Source organism: Fringilla coelebs, assembly GCF_963513975.1.
Source record: "Fringilla coelebs genome assembly, chromosome: 11".
In the NCBI taxonomy this organism is placed as follows: Eukaryota; Metazoa; Chordata; class Aves; order Passeriformes; family Fringillidae; genus Fringilla; species Fringilla coelebs.
The window spans coordinates 23,680,656-23,696,297 of NC_140037.1; the positions used below are offsets into that span (position 1 = coordinate 23,680,656).

Here is a 15,642-nt window from a genome sequence, read left to right on the forward strand (position 1 = left end):
AAATGTCTTTTTTTTGTTGTTTTTTTTTTTCCTACAGAAGTGCTATAGGCACTGAGGCAGGGAGTCAATCCAGCTGTAGGTGGTTTGCTGGGGGCACTAGGTATAGTGGCAAATGAAGGGAAAAAAAAGGAATAAAAGGGGAGGGAAGGGAAAGGAAGGGAGAAAGGGAGAGGAAGGAAAAAGGGGGGGGAAAGGAAGAAGAAAGCAAAAGAGGGAGAATACTGGCAAAGGGACTAAAAAGAGGGGGCAAAAGAGGAAAAAAGGGGGAAGGGGAAAAGAAAAAGGGAAAAATGAGGGGAAAACAGAGGAGAAAAGGGGGAATGGACTAAACTAAAGAAATAGGAAAAAAGGGCTAAAGGAAAAGAGGGGAAAAGAGAAAAAGGAATAAAGGGGGGAAAAGCGGGGAAAAGAGGAAAGGGGGAAAGAGGGGGAAAAAGGCGGTAAAAAGGGAAACAAACAAGCAAACAAACAAATAAACAGACAAACCAGGAAGGAAAGAGCGGGGGAAGGAGCTAAAAAAAAAAGGGAAAGAAACGCCCGGGGGCGGCGGTGCCGGGGCGGTACCGGAGGCGGTGCCAGTACCGGACCGGGGCGGTGCCAGTACCGGTACCGGGCCGGGGCCGGGGCGGTGCCGGTACCGGTACCGGACAGGGGCGAGCGGTGCCAGTGCCGGTACCGGACCGGGGCAGTGCCAGTGCCGGTACCAGGGCGGGGCGATGCCGGTACCGGGGCGGTGCCGGGGCGGGGCGGTGCCGGTACCGGACTGGGGCCGGGCGGTGCCGGGGGCGGTGCCAGTACCGGACCGGGGCGGTGCCCGTACCTGAGCGGGGCGGTGCCAGTGCCGGGGCGGTGCCGGGGGCGGGCGGAGGCGGCGGCCCCGCCCGGCGGGCCCGGGGCGCGCAGCGGGCGCTGCGGGCGGGGAGCGCTGCCCGCGGCATGGCCCTGGCCCCGGCCCCGGCCCCGGCCCCGGGCGGGCCCCCGCCGGGGGGCACCTCGGCGGGGGACATGGAGCGCTACTACCGCCTGCTCCGCGCCGCCGCGCTGCTGGAGGCCGCCGCCGCCGGTGAGTGCGGGCGGCCGGGCCGGCGGGGCTCGCAGGTGTCCGGGCGGCGGGGGGGACGGCGGCTTTCCCGGACACCCGTGGGGCAGCGGCACCGCGGGCAGGTGTGCCCGGAGGCGCCCCGTCCCTCCCGCCCCATCCCTCCCCTGTGCCGGTGCCGGGCGCGTTCTCGGCGCTCGGTCCCGCTGCCCGGGAGCCCCGGCAGGGTCCGTCGCTCGCGGGTGGCCGAGGGTTCGAGCTGCCGTTCTGTTATTCGCCCACGGACGGCACGGTGGGTGCGAAGGGCCCCGGGTGCTCAGTAGAGCCTTGCCCCCGCGCTGCCGGCCGTCCCGGTGTCCCCGAGTGCGCGGCCGGGGTGCCCGGTGCGGGCGGCGGGCGCTGCCGGGGCAGGGCGGTGGATGTTCCCCGGTGCGAGCCCCGGCGCGGCTCCCGGGGCCACAACTGAAGAACTCTTCCCTGGGAAGTCGTAGCTCACCACTGGCCGTGGCCGCCCGTTCCCGGGTGGGACGTGGGGAAGCAGGAGGGAGATGTGTGTACGGTGTGCTCCTCCGTGGGACCCCTCGGTGTGCTCCTCCGTGGGACACCTCGGGGTGCTCCTCCGTGGGACCCCTCGGTGTGCTCCTCCGTGGGACACCTCGGGGTGCTCCTCCGTCAGACACCTCGGGGTGCTCCTCCGTCAGACACCTCGGGGTGCTCCTCCGTCAGACACCTCGGTGTGCCCCTCCGTGTCCCGTGTCCCCGAACAGCCCTGAGCGCCCGGCTGTCGGGAATGCAGCATTGTACTGAAGCCGCTGTGCTTCTGTGCCTGCACACCCTGAACGTGAGAAGCAGATGCAATCTGATCCCTTATCTCAGGCGGTCTCTGCCTCAGCGATGTTTCCTTTGATGGACGGTGATCTGCTCACAAGTTGTGTGGAGCCCTCACTTTTTCATTATTTTCCTGTTTTCCCGAGGGGAGTTACAGGTATTTTTTCGGTGAGGTTTTCCTGACCCAGGAGGGGAAGTGGCCCCTCAGGTGGCTCCAGGCTCACTGGAGGATGCCCACCTTGTCAGGAGTGGGAGCCGGCAGAGCCATCACTCCTTGTTGGTGTGCAGCTGGCAGAGTGCTTGCAGCTGTGCCGGGCACAGAAAAGACACACTGACCCAAAAAAGCTTCCTGTCTAGTGCCAGCCTTCTTGACATCTTTGCAAGGCACAGCTGGGGGTGCAGCAGGAATCTGTGGGGGTCCACCAACGTGTCACCTGCTTCCCAGAGCTGCGTTGTCCGTGCCCTCCTGAGGTGCTGCCACAGCACCTTCTGCTCTGCCTGCCCTGCCCACCTGGCCCCGTTCCTCTCCTGCACCCTGAAGTGGAGCAGGTGCATGTGGGCAGGGGTGTCATGGTCAGTTAGCAGAGGATGCTGCTTGAATGGATGTGGGTAAATGCTCCTTGTGCTGCTGGTGGCATGGAACACCCCTGCTGCTGGAGCAGGAGCTGGTGCACGTTTGCTGTGAGCCGTCTTCTGGGAACCAGGTGAAAGCAGGCAGGGTTTCTTCTGAGCGTGAGCCCTCTCTCCCAGCCAGCTTTTGGCAGATGAGCTTTGTGTAAGCTTTGTCATACAGAGCCAAAATATCCCCACAAAGGCACACTTGTGTGGTTATAGCTGCAGGATCCGGACCCATGACTTGGCATCCACACAGGTTCTGAAAATAAAATGTTGACAAAGAGACAAAGTTGAGTAAGGTTCTCCAAATCATGAGATTAAAAATAAATCAGAAGGGTTTTTTCCCTTATTGCCCATTTCTGGGTGTTCAGCCTGATCTGGGGCCGTGTTTTAACCGCTTCCCTATGTGCAGCAGTACTGGAAACTTGTTGGTTGTTCCTAGTAGAAGGTGATCCACCCGTACCTGCCTTAGACTGAGATAAAAGGCTGCAAAAACCCCAAGCCTTTTATGGCCATTCCCATCCCTGCGATGGCTTGGGCTCCCTGGCGGAACCCCAGCAGCCTGCAGCAGCTCTGTGCTGGATCACCCAGGCCCTCGGGGTGGCCCAGGGAGCTGGAGTAGTCTGGAGCAGTCAGTAGTACGTGGGATGTGCTTCCTCTCCCTACAGCACATTTGCTACAACCAGTTTAATGGTTATCATTCATGTACCAGGACAAAAGTGAGCTGACAGCAGGGCTGTGTGGGAGGGAACAACTGAGGTGTAAAACATGGTGAGGCAAAGAAAGAGTTTCCCAAAGAGCTCTCTTTGCCACTGAAGGAGAGGATGCTTGGAGACACTGGGGAGGGGGTTAGAGCTGGGGCACTGCCCCTGGCTGTGCTGCTGTGGGAGCCTTTGTTGGTGTTGGTTTTGGCAGGTGGGGCTGGCAGGGGAGTCCTGGAGCCACAAACCAGCCACAAGCCTCTGTGGACAGCCACGTGTTGCTGTGACAGGGACACGTGCTGAGCGCAGGGCAGGTGTGCTGCCAGCTTCCCTCACCTGGGCAATGCAAGGCCGGTGGGAAATGGGTGGGCAGGGAAGCTGCAGTGTCAGGAGTGCTGGTGGCAGGGGCTGCCTTGCTGTCTGAATCCCTTTTCCTCCCAGGCAACGCTGGGCTGGTTTTAGGGCAGGAATGAGTCAGGGTGTCCTGGGCAGAGCACAGCACAGTTTTCCTGCTGCTCTGGGGGTGTCTGTCCAGGGGCTGGGGGGGACACGGCCAGCAAGCACCAGCAGTGCCCTCCCCACATCACTCTCCACTGCACAGGCCTGCTCCTGCTGCAGGAGCAGGTCAGCTGGATTTGGAAATGTGCTTTTGTTCAGTGGGGGAATGCCAGAATTGGGCATTTCCGCTTTCAGTTCAGGAAAAATTGTGTTTATTTTCCCTTGCTTTACAGTAGAGTTTCCAGGTGATGCCATTGGGGAAACCTGGCTGCATAGTTTAGTTTCCTGGCTATATCAGCTGTGAAATAAATTGTTCCAGTGTCCTCAGTGAACTTCATTCCAGCTTCTCCAGGCAGATTGTGGGGCCTCAGGATTTACTGCTGAAATATCTCCCAGGAGTTACTTTGTGCTGGAATTTCTCTTTGAAAAATCAGTGTTTGCATGGTGCTGAATGATGATGGGGAAGTTACTGATGTCTGTGTATTTTTTTGGGGTTTTGGAAGTCTTTTGTGCTGAATGGGCTCTGCTTTAGGGGCTGATTGTTTGGACTGGGAAGATGTGTGCTGCTGGCAGGTGCTAAATGTGCCTTTGCCTGCACAGCTGGCAGGTGTGCCCTGGTGCTGATGGGCAAACACGTGGACTGCTCTCTTTGGTAAGGGAAGAGTGACTGAAGCTGGAAAAAGGAGAAAACTGAAGTACATTGAAGCTCCTACATGCTAGAAATGCAAGAAACTAGATTTTCTCAACTCCCACCCTGAGGTTGAATCCAAAAGAGGGGGTGTTGGGAATCTTTTATTACATTTCTGGCAATTGATGTGAATTCATGCATGATGGAGCTGGCTTTTATCTTCCCAATTTGTGCTTACTTTGGTGTGATATGGGGATGGGGTTTCTCTGATTGGACATGAAAACATCACAGCATAGCAGGAGGTAACAGCTAAGCCTTGGTGCTGCTTAATTTGCTTTTGCTTCATCTTTTCTTAGCAAAGCTTCCCCAGTTTCTCAGCTGCTAAATATAACTTGGAAGAGATTCCCTCCCTCCCACCCCTGGCCCCAAAACTCCATGGTCTCCAGCAGAGGGGATCTTCTAACCTTCCCTGAACTTCCTCCTCCTCCTCCTCCTCCTCCTCCTCCTCCTCCTCCTCCTCCTCCTCCTCCTCCTCCCAGGGCCCCTGCAGCCCCTCTGCTCTCTCCAGCTCTCAGAACCGTGCCTGGGATGGCATTTCCATGGCTCTGGGATCCTTGGCTGGCTGCACCTTGTCCTGTGGCACCAGTGGCTGCCCAGCAGGACTGGGGCTGTGCTGGTTTGGTTCTCAGCAGTGGCTGCAGCTGTGCCAGCCCAGCACACTGACCAAACTGCCCTGGCAGCTCCTGCTGCCCCACTGCAGCTCCTGGAGGGATGCCTGGCCCTGGGATGCTCTGCAGCTCCTGGAGGGATGCCTGGCCCTGGGATGCTCTGCCCAGGGCTGGCAGCTGGGCTCTGGAGCCAGAGCCGTGGCTCAGTGCACACCTGGGTGTGCTGGTCCCAGGTCCTGCTGGAGGGTGAGGATTGGGCTGTCCTGTGGGGACACTCCTCCCTTGGGTCACTCACACTGCCTGGCTGATGGTCCTCAAACCTGAATTGCACCCAGTTACCATTTTCTATTTCTTGTCTTCCTTTCACAGCACCTTTTTTTTCCTTTTCCTTCCAATCCTCAGTGTGTCTAAATCTAAGCCTTTTGAAAAGGTCATTCTGGTTTTTCAGAAGCTTTCCTTTTTTTGCTGTGTGGTTTCTTGGTGAGCACACCCCCAGGCTGGGTGGTGGGGACGTGTCTGCACTGAAGCTCTCATGCACTGGAGAGCCTTGCAGGAGAAGCACAGCCCTGGGTCAGAAGAGAGAACCATCTGCTGCTGCTCCTACGCTGTGTTGGAGCAGGTGCTTGGGGACAAGGAAAAGAAGGAGCTTGGAAATAGAGTGAGCTGTTCCTTAAAAATCTCCCCCAGTCTGAGAAAAGATAATGTAGGGAGTCCTTGAACCTGGTGAGGTGAGCAAGCCATCCCTCCTGGGGATGGACTGTTGCCATGTGCAGGACGTCAGGCCTGGCAGGGGCCATCCTCCTCAGGATCAGTGCATCATATCTCCCAGAAAAATAGCCATTTATAAACCTCACTGCTAACCTTCCCCTCGAGATGAAAGCTGGCTCTGACTGGCTGTGGACAGGCTGCAGGTGCCTGCAGGCTGGGCCAGGGCTCGGGGTGGGAGGTCACAGGGAGCAGGGAGCTGTCCCCGTGGGCTCTGGGGACAGAGGCACTTGCAGCAGTCACAGGCGTTGAAGCTTTCTGCTGTGCTGGTTTGGAGCTCCCTGGGTACCAAATAAATGCTGCTCTGCTGGGTGTCCAGAGGACAAGCACCTGGAAGAGGCAGGTTGTGGGGAAGCCCAGTGGGATCTTTTACACTTCTCACTCGGTTTGCCTCAGATTTGTTTCCTGGAGCACAGCAGCAGCCCCAGATGGAAAGCTGCTGTTCTTCCCTGACAGCAGAGGTGTCCAGGTGGATTTCCCAGCAGCAGGCAGTGTTTGGTCAGTGTGCAGTGTGAGGCAGCCTGGCAGGTGGGTTACACACCTGTTACACGCCTGTTACACGCCTGTTACACACCTGTTACACAGCTGCTGCCTGCAGGGCTGCGGCCCCTGGAGTTTGGAAAAGGAAAGAAAACAGGAGTTGCTAAGAGCAGAGTGCTTGAGGGTTTGTTTGGGTGTCAGAGGAGGGCTTTGTGCTGGGGCAGGAGCTGTCCCCCCTCTGGGTGTCCCTGCACCCTGCACAGCAGCCCCTCCTTGCCTGTGTCTCCCCCAAGGGTGCTCACTGCCCTGAGCATCGTTCTCACTCCCAGCCTGTGCAGTTCCTCTGCAGGGGCTGGGAACTGTCCTGCCCTGTGCAGAGCAGGACCTGGGGCAGGACAGGCTCAGCAGGGCTCCTGGCTGAGCCACACCGCCTTCCTCAGGGGTGCAGAGCCCTGAATTCCCCCTTTGTCTTTTGCCTGCTTGGCTTCGTGCAGCCTCCCAAGCTCTGCCATGGCAACGCTCTCCCCCTGCAGAGGAGCCTCGGGATGGAGTAACTGCAGCAGCCCTTTAGGATGCCCATTTCAGAGCTGTGTCAAGGGGATGGAGTAACTGCAGCAGCCCTTTAGGATGCCCATTTCAGAGCTGTGTCAAAGGGACACTGCGCTGTTGTGACCATTTCCCATCCAGGTGCTGCTGGTTTTCAGTCAGACCCTGGAGCTGGAGGTGGTGCCAGCTGTGGGGGACAGCAGTTTGTGAAATGCTCTGAGATGCTGCGTGGGGAGTTCAGGCTTGGTTTTGTAACAGCTGTTGATCACACAGGCTCCTTTTGGCCTGGAAAGAAATGAGTGGACTTTCCTGAAGCCCTGCCTCCTGTGCCAGGGCTGGCTGTGCTGCTCACAGGGCAGTGCCCTGGGGTCTTTTCTGTACTGTCCCAAGAGTGGCCTTAAATAAATAATCCCCAGTTTGCCACAGAACATCAGCTGAAGCCTTTTCTGAGAGGCTGATGCCTTTGGTGCCTCCTGCCTTTCACTGCCCTTTCTGCAGAGATCAATACTAGAGGACAAAGGTCAGTTGAGGATTTACTGCAGCACCCACTGAAGTGCCTCAGGCACAGCAGCACGCTCTGGGGTGGGTGCCAGCCCTTGATTCTCCCAGTGTTTGCCCAGGAGGTTCGGTGGCCAGCACAGAGTGAGTGCCAGGGATGAGCTGCCCAAGGGTGGCTCTGATCAGACACAATCAGGCTCTTGTTGTGCCTGGCCTTGCCAAGGGGCAGCATCCTGCTCCTGTGTCCTGTTGGGCTGTCCCACAGGATGGGCACACGCTCCCCCTGCCCCTTGTTGGCTGGTTCTCAGTCAGACAATGTCTTGTGAAACTTTTAAATTAAGTGGTGTGTTTTTTGGAAGGTTAGCTCCCTTTCTGCAGCCCCTTTCCTGATCAGCCTCAATGAGCTGGCACATCCCTCTGGGAGCAGGGCAGAGCCCAACCAAACCCACCCTGCTGCCAGCCTGGGCTGGGGATGCTCTGGGTGTGCCAGCACTGGCCTTGGCTGCTGCTGCCTTTTGGGGGCAGCCAGGGCTGGGCAGGGTGAGCTCTGGGGCCAGCCCCACCTGCCTGGGGACACAGCAGCCCCACACTGATTTGTGACACACATTTGATGTCATCTCGTTCATGTGTTGGAGCTCATTAAGTTGTTAAATGTGAATTTTATCAGTGTGAAACCGCTGACCTGGTGAAAAAAGACATCAACAAATAGAGAAGAAATCTCTTGCTGCTGCTTGTCCTCAAGCTGGGTGAAGCAGTTGAATGAGAGACAAGTATTTGAAATATCTTTGCAAGACAAACTTCTTTCTCACCAAGACCAATTCTGGGGCCTGTTAAAATCAAGAATGTTTCTGTAGATGCCAGTGGGACTGGGTCAGTCCACAACACAGAAAAATCCCATTTTTATCTCCAGGAGGGAAAGGCAGCAGTGTGTGTGTGCCTGAAGGGCAGAGAGCAGCCCCTGGCTGGGGGGCTGAGGGAGGCAGGGTAACCCCCCAAACACATCTGGGCTGCTGTGCTGCAGCACCTGACGGCAGTGCAGGCCTGGAAAACCTTCAGAGAAAGGAGAAGTGACCAGAAAGCTTTTGAAAAAAGGGAAATAGAATAAATATTGATTATGCTGGAGTGTGCTGAAGTATGCAGCCTGTCTGATTTAAAACAGCCAGAAGATTATTCTCTAGGAGCAACTCTGGGAAATAATCAGTGTTTAAAATTTGATTATCAGAAAGCCCAAGGACTTTAATCTGTATAGATGTGCTTCAAAACATTTATTTGCAGGAACAAGGATGTTTGATTTTTAGCTGTCATTCCATTTATAGATAATCCAGAAAAATGCCTACCAGCTTTAAGCTCCTCTTGTGTTTAGTCAGTGTGGTCTTTGTTTCCTTCTCCCAGGGAGAGGTAAAGTTGTGTGTGTTGTTCTGATGCGCTTCATTGCCTCTGAAATGATCCTGGTGCTAAATATGGTATTGAAACAGCCTCTGCCATGATTTAATTAGGAAGAAATCTAATAACTGAACATAAGAACAACAGCCTCTCCAATGGCTGTGGCCCCACGCCAGGTGAAAGCATGATTTCAGGAGCTTGTTTGTTCAAAATTAGGGACTGTCACAGCCAGAAAGCCCAGCCTTGCTCCCAGGGCAGCAGCCTTGGATGCTGCAGCTCCCAGCAGAAACCTCAGCCCATTGCATTGCCAGGGCTGGGGGGCACTGGGGGACTTGGTAAAACAGGGAGTGGGATTGCTGACTCCAAAACATAAAAATTTGCGTTGGATGTGGCCCACTGAGGGGAGGGCAGTGCTCCCTTGGTGCATTTGGTGGAATACATTTGTTGCTGACTTGGGGCTTTCACCCTATTAGAGTAATTAGAAACATGAGAAATAACATCTCTAAGGTCCACATACCCTTTATTACACAATTTCATGCACAGTTTAGGGAAGTTCAAGTTCCACCTTTGGATTAACACATTGATAAATGTGTTTGCTTTGGATTTGTGCTTTATTTTGATTGCTGCTTGTCCCTTTCTCCAGAAACTGCAATACCCATCTGTGCAAAGGACATCAGTGATGATCTGATGAAAGAGTTTGCTTTTCTGTCTGGTGAGTATGAGAACATCTTCAGGGTCTCTCTCTCCCTGTGGTAATTAAATACTCCAGAGCAACTTCTTTGCTATTTGTCAGAGTGGTGCTTCCCACAGGCTATTAGCCATCAGGCAGTATCCAGTGCCACTAGAAATGCTGTTAATAAAACATGGAGGCAGTTTGGAGCAGCAGATTAGGTTTCTGTCCCGTGCCACTGTAAAATATTCTGGCCTCCCAACACTCCATGTATTACAAGCACTGTGCTGGGAAATGCTTTTCTGTAGGTTCCAGAGCAGTGTGCTCGTTTGCCCTTGTGTTTCTGATTTCTTCTGCTGTCCTGTGTAAAGCACACCCAGTAAATAAAGGAAATGCCTGGTGCTGAATGCGTTTGTTTCCAGCCCCTGCCCTCGTGAGCTGGGCTCGGAGGCAGAGTTGGCTTTGTTTGGCTCCTCTGGTGCTGTGAAAGCCCCTGTGGCAGGGCAGTGTGTGCTGGGAGCTGCTGTGCCCCTGAGCAGCCCCAGGGCAGCATCCCTGTGTGTTCTGCAGGTGGAAGGGGCAAGGACAGGGCTTGGATCATCACCCTCCCTGACAACGCTGGCTTCAACCAGGTGCCCGAGGAGAGCGTGGCCAGAGTCCTGACCTACCTGACCTCAGTGCCCAGGTAGGAGCTCCTGCTCGGGGTGGGCTGGGGGTCCTGCCTGGCGTGGGCAGGGCTGCAGGGTACAGCAGGGGGGTGAGGGCCTCCCTCAGCTCTCAGAGCACGCCCTTACAGTGTCCAGTGTTCCACGTGCCAGGAGCTGCAGGGGAGGGAGTGGACAGCATCCCTGGGACCTGTCAGCTGGAATGCATCACACATTTACTTGATTAAGTTTCTAATTAACAACAAGCTTTCCTCAAGCTCTGTCATGTGTCACTGCTTAAATATACCACGCCGCTGCAAAATAATATTTTGACGTGTACAAATAGAGAGTCATTGCTGTGGAAAAAGAGAAATGAAGCCAGAGGAAGAGACTAATTACAGAACAAAGCCTTGGGGGTCCCCGTGACAGCTGAGGGCTCAGCAGAGAGCAGCAGCTCCCATCACCTGCCTGTGTGTCAGGGCTAAGCTGCTGACAGTCAGCCTGTGCCTCACACAGGGCTGTACACTTAGATTAATGGCCCTCCTAATTCTTGCTGCTGAGCCTGGTGACTCAGTTACCTGGAATCCTTCATTTTCTTGAATAATGCCTGTTTTGGCAAATTTCAGCCTGCAGGGAGAGCAGGCTGACAGCAGCTGGATGGGAGCTTTCCATCAGCAGCTGCTTTGGAAGAAGTGTGGAGTGTTTAGGCACCTCTGTTCAAAAAAAACAAAAAGGAGCCTCTGGTTCCTCCGTCCTCTTTTTGATGGACTCTGAGGTTTCAGGGGCCCAGCAGGAACAGGACCCTGCCAGGTGTTTTCATCCTGGGCAGGCAGCCCTGGTCTGTGCAGCTGCACTTCCCAGCCCTGGCTGGCTTCTCATTCCACCTGGCTCTAACAGCCTGGCATTACCATGATGAGCAGTCCTGCTGTCCCTGTAATAGGTCAGACTCAATCAAGAAGCTGATGAGAGCTGCGAGCTTGCTGGTGATTCAAACACGTTCAGCATGTTTTTAGTAAAAGCACTTTAGTCATCCTCTCTGCTCCTCCTGCCACCATAACAGCCCCACTGTCTGATCAGCTCAGGAACATGTGCTCCCCAGCACTTTGGAGCTGGAAGGCTCAGGTGGCCAGGCAGAGCATCACCTGGGTCAGGGTGGCAGGTCTGTGCCAGCCCTGGTGCCCCTGGGTACACATCCCATCGTGGAATTAGAGCTCTGACTTTGGCCAGAATGTCCCTAAAAGAGGGAAATACTTCCCTGCCAGAGATATTTCATTTCCCCAAAGATCAGGGTTGGTGGGTGCACCAACACCTGCTTACCTGGATGTGCAGGGGCAGATCAAAAGCACACACCCCGTGCAAAGGAGCTGCTTGGTGTCCTACCTGTACAGCCTGAGAACCCCTCAGGGCTCTCAGGTTTGTGGTGTTTGGGCAAGCTGAATGGTTTGGAGTATTTTGGGAAGCTGAATTTCATGAGGCACTCTTCTCCTGGAAATCACTGTCAGATAAAGGAGACGGATGCTGAAAGCTGCTCCCGAGTCCTCGAGGCAGCTGCATTAACAGCAGAGCCAGGAGGAAGGTGAGTCTGGAGGCAAGTGAATTTTTAGTGTTCCTGGGAATTGCTGCAGGCAGGAGGCAGCTGCAGGAAGTACTTGTGTGGGTGAGCTGGAAGGGAATATAAGTAATAGGTGCCCACTTTCTATTCTGTGCACATCCAGCTCAAAGTGCTGCCTGCCTGTGGCTGGCTGTGCTGAGCAGCACCTGCAGTGGGCTGCTGGAAGCAGGGAAGTGTGACAGATCCTGTATTTGCAGAAAAGAGACCTGAGGAGTGAGAAAGCAGCACTTTATCCGGGCTCGGACTGAGGGCTGTGACAGTGTGGTCTTTACAGCAAATACAAATCTTTTCTCTAGCCTGAAAGAATTTATCTCTTCCAAGTTAAGCCAGAATTTCAGTAGAAGCTTTTAAAAAAATTAATTTAAGTCAGTTATGATATCTGTAAGATTGTTACTACAAAAAACTGACTTAATTACTATTAGAGTAAAACTTGAAACCTGCAAGAATCCCTCTGTGTGTGTCCTTGGTGTGGCATTGCCTTCAATAGTGTGTGCAGCTCTGGGTGCCACATTTACCAAGGATGTGAAGGTCCTTGAGTTGTGCAGAGGGAGCAGGTCTGGTGAGAGGGCAGAAGGAATGTGCTGTGAGGAGCAGCTGAGCCCTCTGGGCTTGTCCTGGTGGGAGAGGGAGGCTGGGGGGCTGCCCCTGCTCCCTGAGCTTCCTGAGGATGGTGTGTGCAGAGGAGAGTGCTGAGCTCTGCTCCCTGGCATCCAGGGACGGTGGGAATGCTGTCAGGGCGGGTTTAGAACAGACTTTAGGAGGCATTTATTTGCCGAGGGGCTGTCAAACACCAGAGCAGTTTCCCTGGAGGTGTCATTGATTCCCCACCCTGTCAGTGTTCAGGGGGCATTTGGACAATGCCCTGAACAACACCTCCTAGCTTTTGGTCAGCCTGAAGTGGTCAGACACCTGGACAGATTATCACTGTGAGTCCCTTCCTACTGAAATGTCACATCCTGTTCTGTCCTCCTCTGTTCTTTAACTCTGCAGCTCTTTGGTATTTGGACAAGCTTTGCCTGTTTGCTGTAGGCTGGGAGCTGAGGTGCAGAGTGGCTCAGGGCTGTGACTGATAGCGCAGAGTAGTGGCACAGTGGAGGGTGCTGGTGCCTATAAATATCTCTGGATTTCAGTGCTGGGCAGGTCCTGGTGCTCTGATCCCACCAGCAGCAAGGAGTCTCTCAGGGCTGTGTTCAGTCTCACAGCTGCAGACTCCAGGGTCCAATTTCAAGTCCTGCAAAACATCCCAGGTCTTTATTTTTAGTCTGGTGCATCAAAAAGTGACAAGAAACGCCCAGAGAGAAGCAATCCTTGCCCTGGTTATCTGTCTCCATCTTTCTGCTGCTGGATGCAAACAAAGAGCCCTCAGAGCCTTGGTAGAAAGCATTGATTTATTTTTATTGCCACTCTAAAGGTACATCACAGCCTGGAAATCTGATAAACTTGCAAGGCCTGGGTTGCCAATAGTCACAGGCTTTCTCCACTGGCCTAGGATAAATGACACATTTCTCACAGTAGGTGTCAAGGCTGTCAGACTGCTGGGAAGTTCCCTTGGTTTCTGTAAGGGAACTGATAGAAGTCCATTAGCATGCTCAGAGGCTGCTCTCTGAGCATAACCTTGTCCTGAGTTAATGACCTCAGCTTTGCTTAGCTGGCACTGCACTACAGCCTGCCTGCCTTTTCTGGATTGCTTGGATTCTGGGGGTTGTCTTCAGGTTTTATTATGATTATAGCAGTTCTGTGTAAACACTGTTTATTTTTTTTCAATTGCAGCCCCTTGGGAAACACCAAGGAAGTTGGGAATTGTTTTGTATAGCTCAGAGACATACCTTTTAAAATTTTAGAGTGTGCTGAAAAACCAAAGGGTTTTATTTTTGCCTCAAACCACAGGATCCTTTGGCCTGCTCCCACCCTCCTGGGTCACTTAGCTCATGGTGGGGGTGAACAGAGCTAACAGAAACCTGCAGAATTGTCTCCCATTGCCTAAACCATTCCAAGCAAATAAAGGTTTTGGCTGAAAAGTCAGACTCACCATGCTCACAGCCTCAGACTTTATTCCATGTGTTCTGTGAATGACCCATATGTAAAATTTGATGTTCATTTTCTCTGCTCTTTTCTTCTACACTTCAAAGCCACTGAATGAATTCCATGAAACCTTTGCACTTTGGGTGTGAAGTTGCAGATCCATAAGATGTGTCACAGGGTAGCTTGGGAGCCTCTCCATGCCTTCAGTCAGCTGTTGTCATGAGTCAGAGGGAATTGTAGTCCTTACCCCTCTGAGCACCACTGCTAATTCCTCTTAAATGTCTTTGTCAGAGCTGTAGCTGCCACAGAGCAGAGCAGCAAGATCTGCACTGAATGAAAGCTCCTGCACTGCCTTCAAGTGTCTTTTTTTTCTTTTCTGTAGTGAGTTGCCAAGTATTGTCTGCCTCGTGGTACCTCTGAGTAATCCCCGTGTGTTTGCCTTTCCAAACGCAGGAATTAGCAGAGATGATGCTGGCAAGAGGGCTGGCACAGGGCTGTGCCCAGGGCAGACACCTGAGCCCTCTGGGGAGCCAGCACGTGTCCTGGGAGCCTCTCCAGCACGAGGGCAGGGTGCCGTGGGCATGGCATCCTGTGTCAGCATGCAGAGGAAACGCTGCACCCCTTGCCTGGCTGTGCTGTGCACACACTCCCGAGGAGCTGGCTGCAGGCTGGCAGCTGTAGCTCAGCTGAGTGCTGAGTGCTGCTCCCCCAGCCTGGCAAGGAGCATTGGAGGTGCAGACAGGGCAGCCTTGGGCCCTGCCAGAGCAGGCAGCCTGGTACAGCTGGCTGGCCTGGCCCGACTGGGCACCTCGGAGCAGCTCAAAGGATTTGGGTGTCAAAGGGAGTCAGGAGCCTGTGCTTGCTGAGTCAGCTGGGCTGTGCTGGAAAACGCCCTGGGGCAGTGGCTGCCTCCCTGCAGGACGGGCTGGGGGAGCCACCACAGCTCCCTGTCCCCTCTGCCAGGCTGGCAGTGCCCTGCCCTGCCCTGCTGACACTGCCCGGGTGTCACCTCTGCTGTCTGCTGCCCAAACAAGGCAGGGATCCCCCCTTGGCTGCTCTAACCTGAGCTGGGCAGGGGAGGCAGGGGGCTTTGGGCCAGCAGCTGGGGGAGCCTCTGGCCAGGGGCACAGCTCCTCTGCAGGCTCCTTCTTGAGGCCAGTTTGGGGTTCAGGAGCAGTCTGGTCTCCAGCAATCTGCTGTCACCACCTCGCACACAATCGCAGGTGATGCTGAGCTCTGGGCAGCGCAGTCAGAGAGCTGTGGAGATCACAGAGCTTGGGCTGGAAGGGATCCTAAAGATCATCCAACCCCCAGCCAGAGCAGCTTCACCTGCAGCAGGCTGTGCTGCCATGTCTGGAGACATGAAAAGCCCCAGGTGGGTTTTTAAAATATCCAGAGAGGAGATTTCACAATCTCTCCCGGCAGCATATCCCAGGGCACCGTCACCCTCAGGACAAAGACATTTCTCCTCATATTCAGATGGAATTCCCGGTGGTTCAGTTTGTGCCTGTTGCCCCTTGTCCTGTTGCTAAGCTCCACTGGAAAGAGTTTGGGCGTTCAGGAAGGTTTTTTCAAAGGGAATTTCAGGAACTGCGGAAATACCAAAATGTGGCTTGCATTCAGAGTTCTTGGGTTTGGGTTTTTTTGGGAACAGAGTCCCTTTTCTTGGAACGTTATCTGGTTATTGGTATTTTCTTATCTTGCAGTCAGCATGAGTCTGACACCAAATTTATCCTAATCCTGGACAGAAGACTGGACACATGGACATCAGTCAAAACGACTCTCCAAAAAATAGCAGTAAGTCCTCTTTGATGGGAATTGCTTTTAGTGGGCTGAGTCCCCCTGCCTTTGTGTGCCTCCTTCAGAAAACACTGGGAGCCAGAGCCATGGTGCTCCCGCTTCCTCGCTAGGCAGCAGTTTGCTTTATGGCCCTGTAATTAATTTGAGTGCTTAAATGAGCTGTTTGTGTGTTAATTTGCTTGCTTGATCCATTTCCTGGGGTTTATACTCTTTTGCACTGGTTCAAATGTGTTTTGTGCCATGTT

General features: G+C 54.2%; 1 protein-coding gene across 1 annotated transcript in view; it reads left to right on the forward strand.

The window, feature by feature from the left end:
- Positions 1–933: 933 nt before the first annotated feature.
- Positions 934–15,642, forward strand: part of MCF2 (MCF.2 cell line derived transforming sequence) — a 50,267-nt gene continuing 35,558 nt past the window's right edge. Inside the window, exons 1-4 of the mRNA XM_084212823.1 lie at positions 934–1,063; positions 9,293–9,361; positions 9,890–10,004; positions 15,304–15,394. Coding sequence (XP_084068949.1) covers positions 937–1,063; positions 9,293–9,361; positions 9,890–10,004; positions 15,304–15,394 — 402 coding nt within the window. The 5' untranslated portion in view covers positions 934–936. The remainder of the gene's footprint in view (positions 1,064–9,292; positions 9,362–9,889; positions 10,005–15,303; positions 15,395–15,642) is intronic.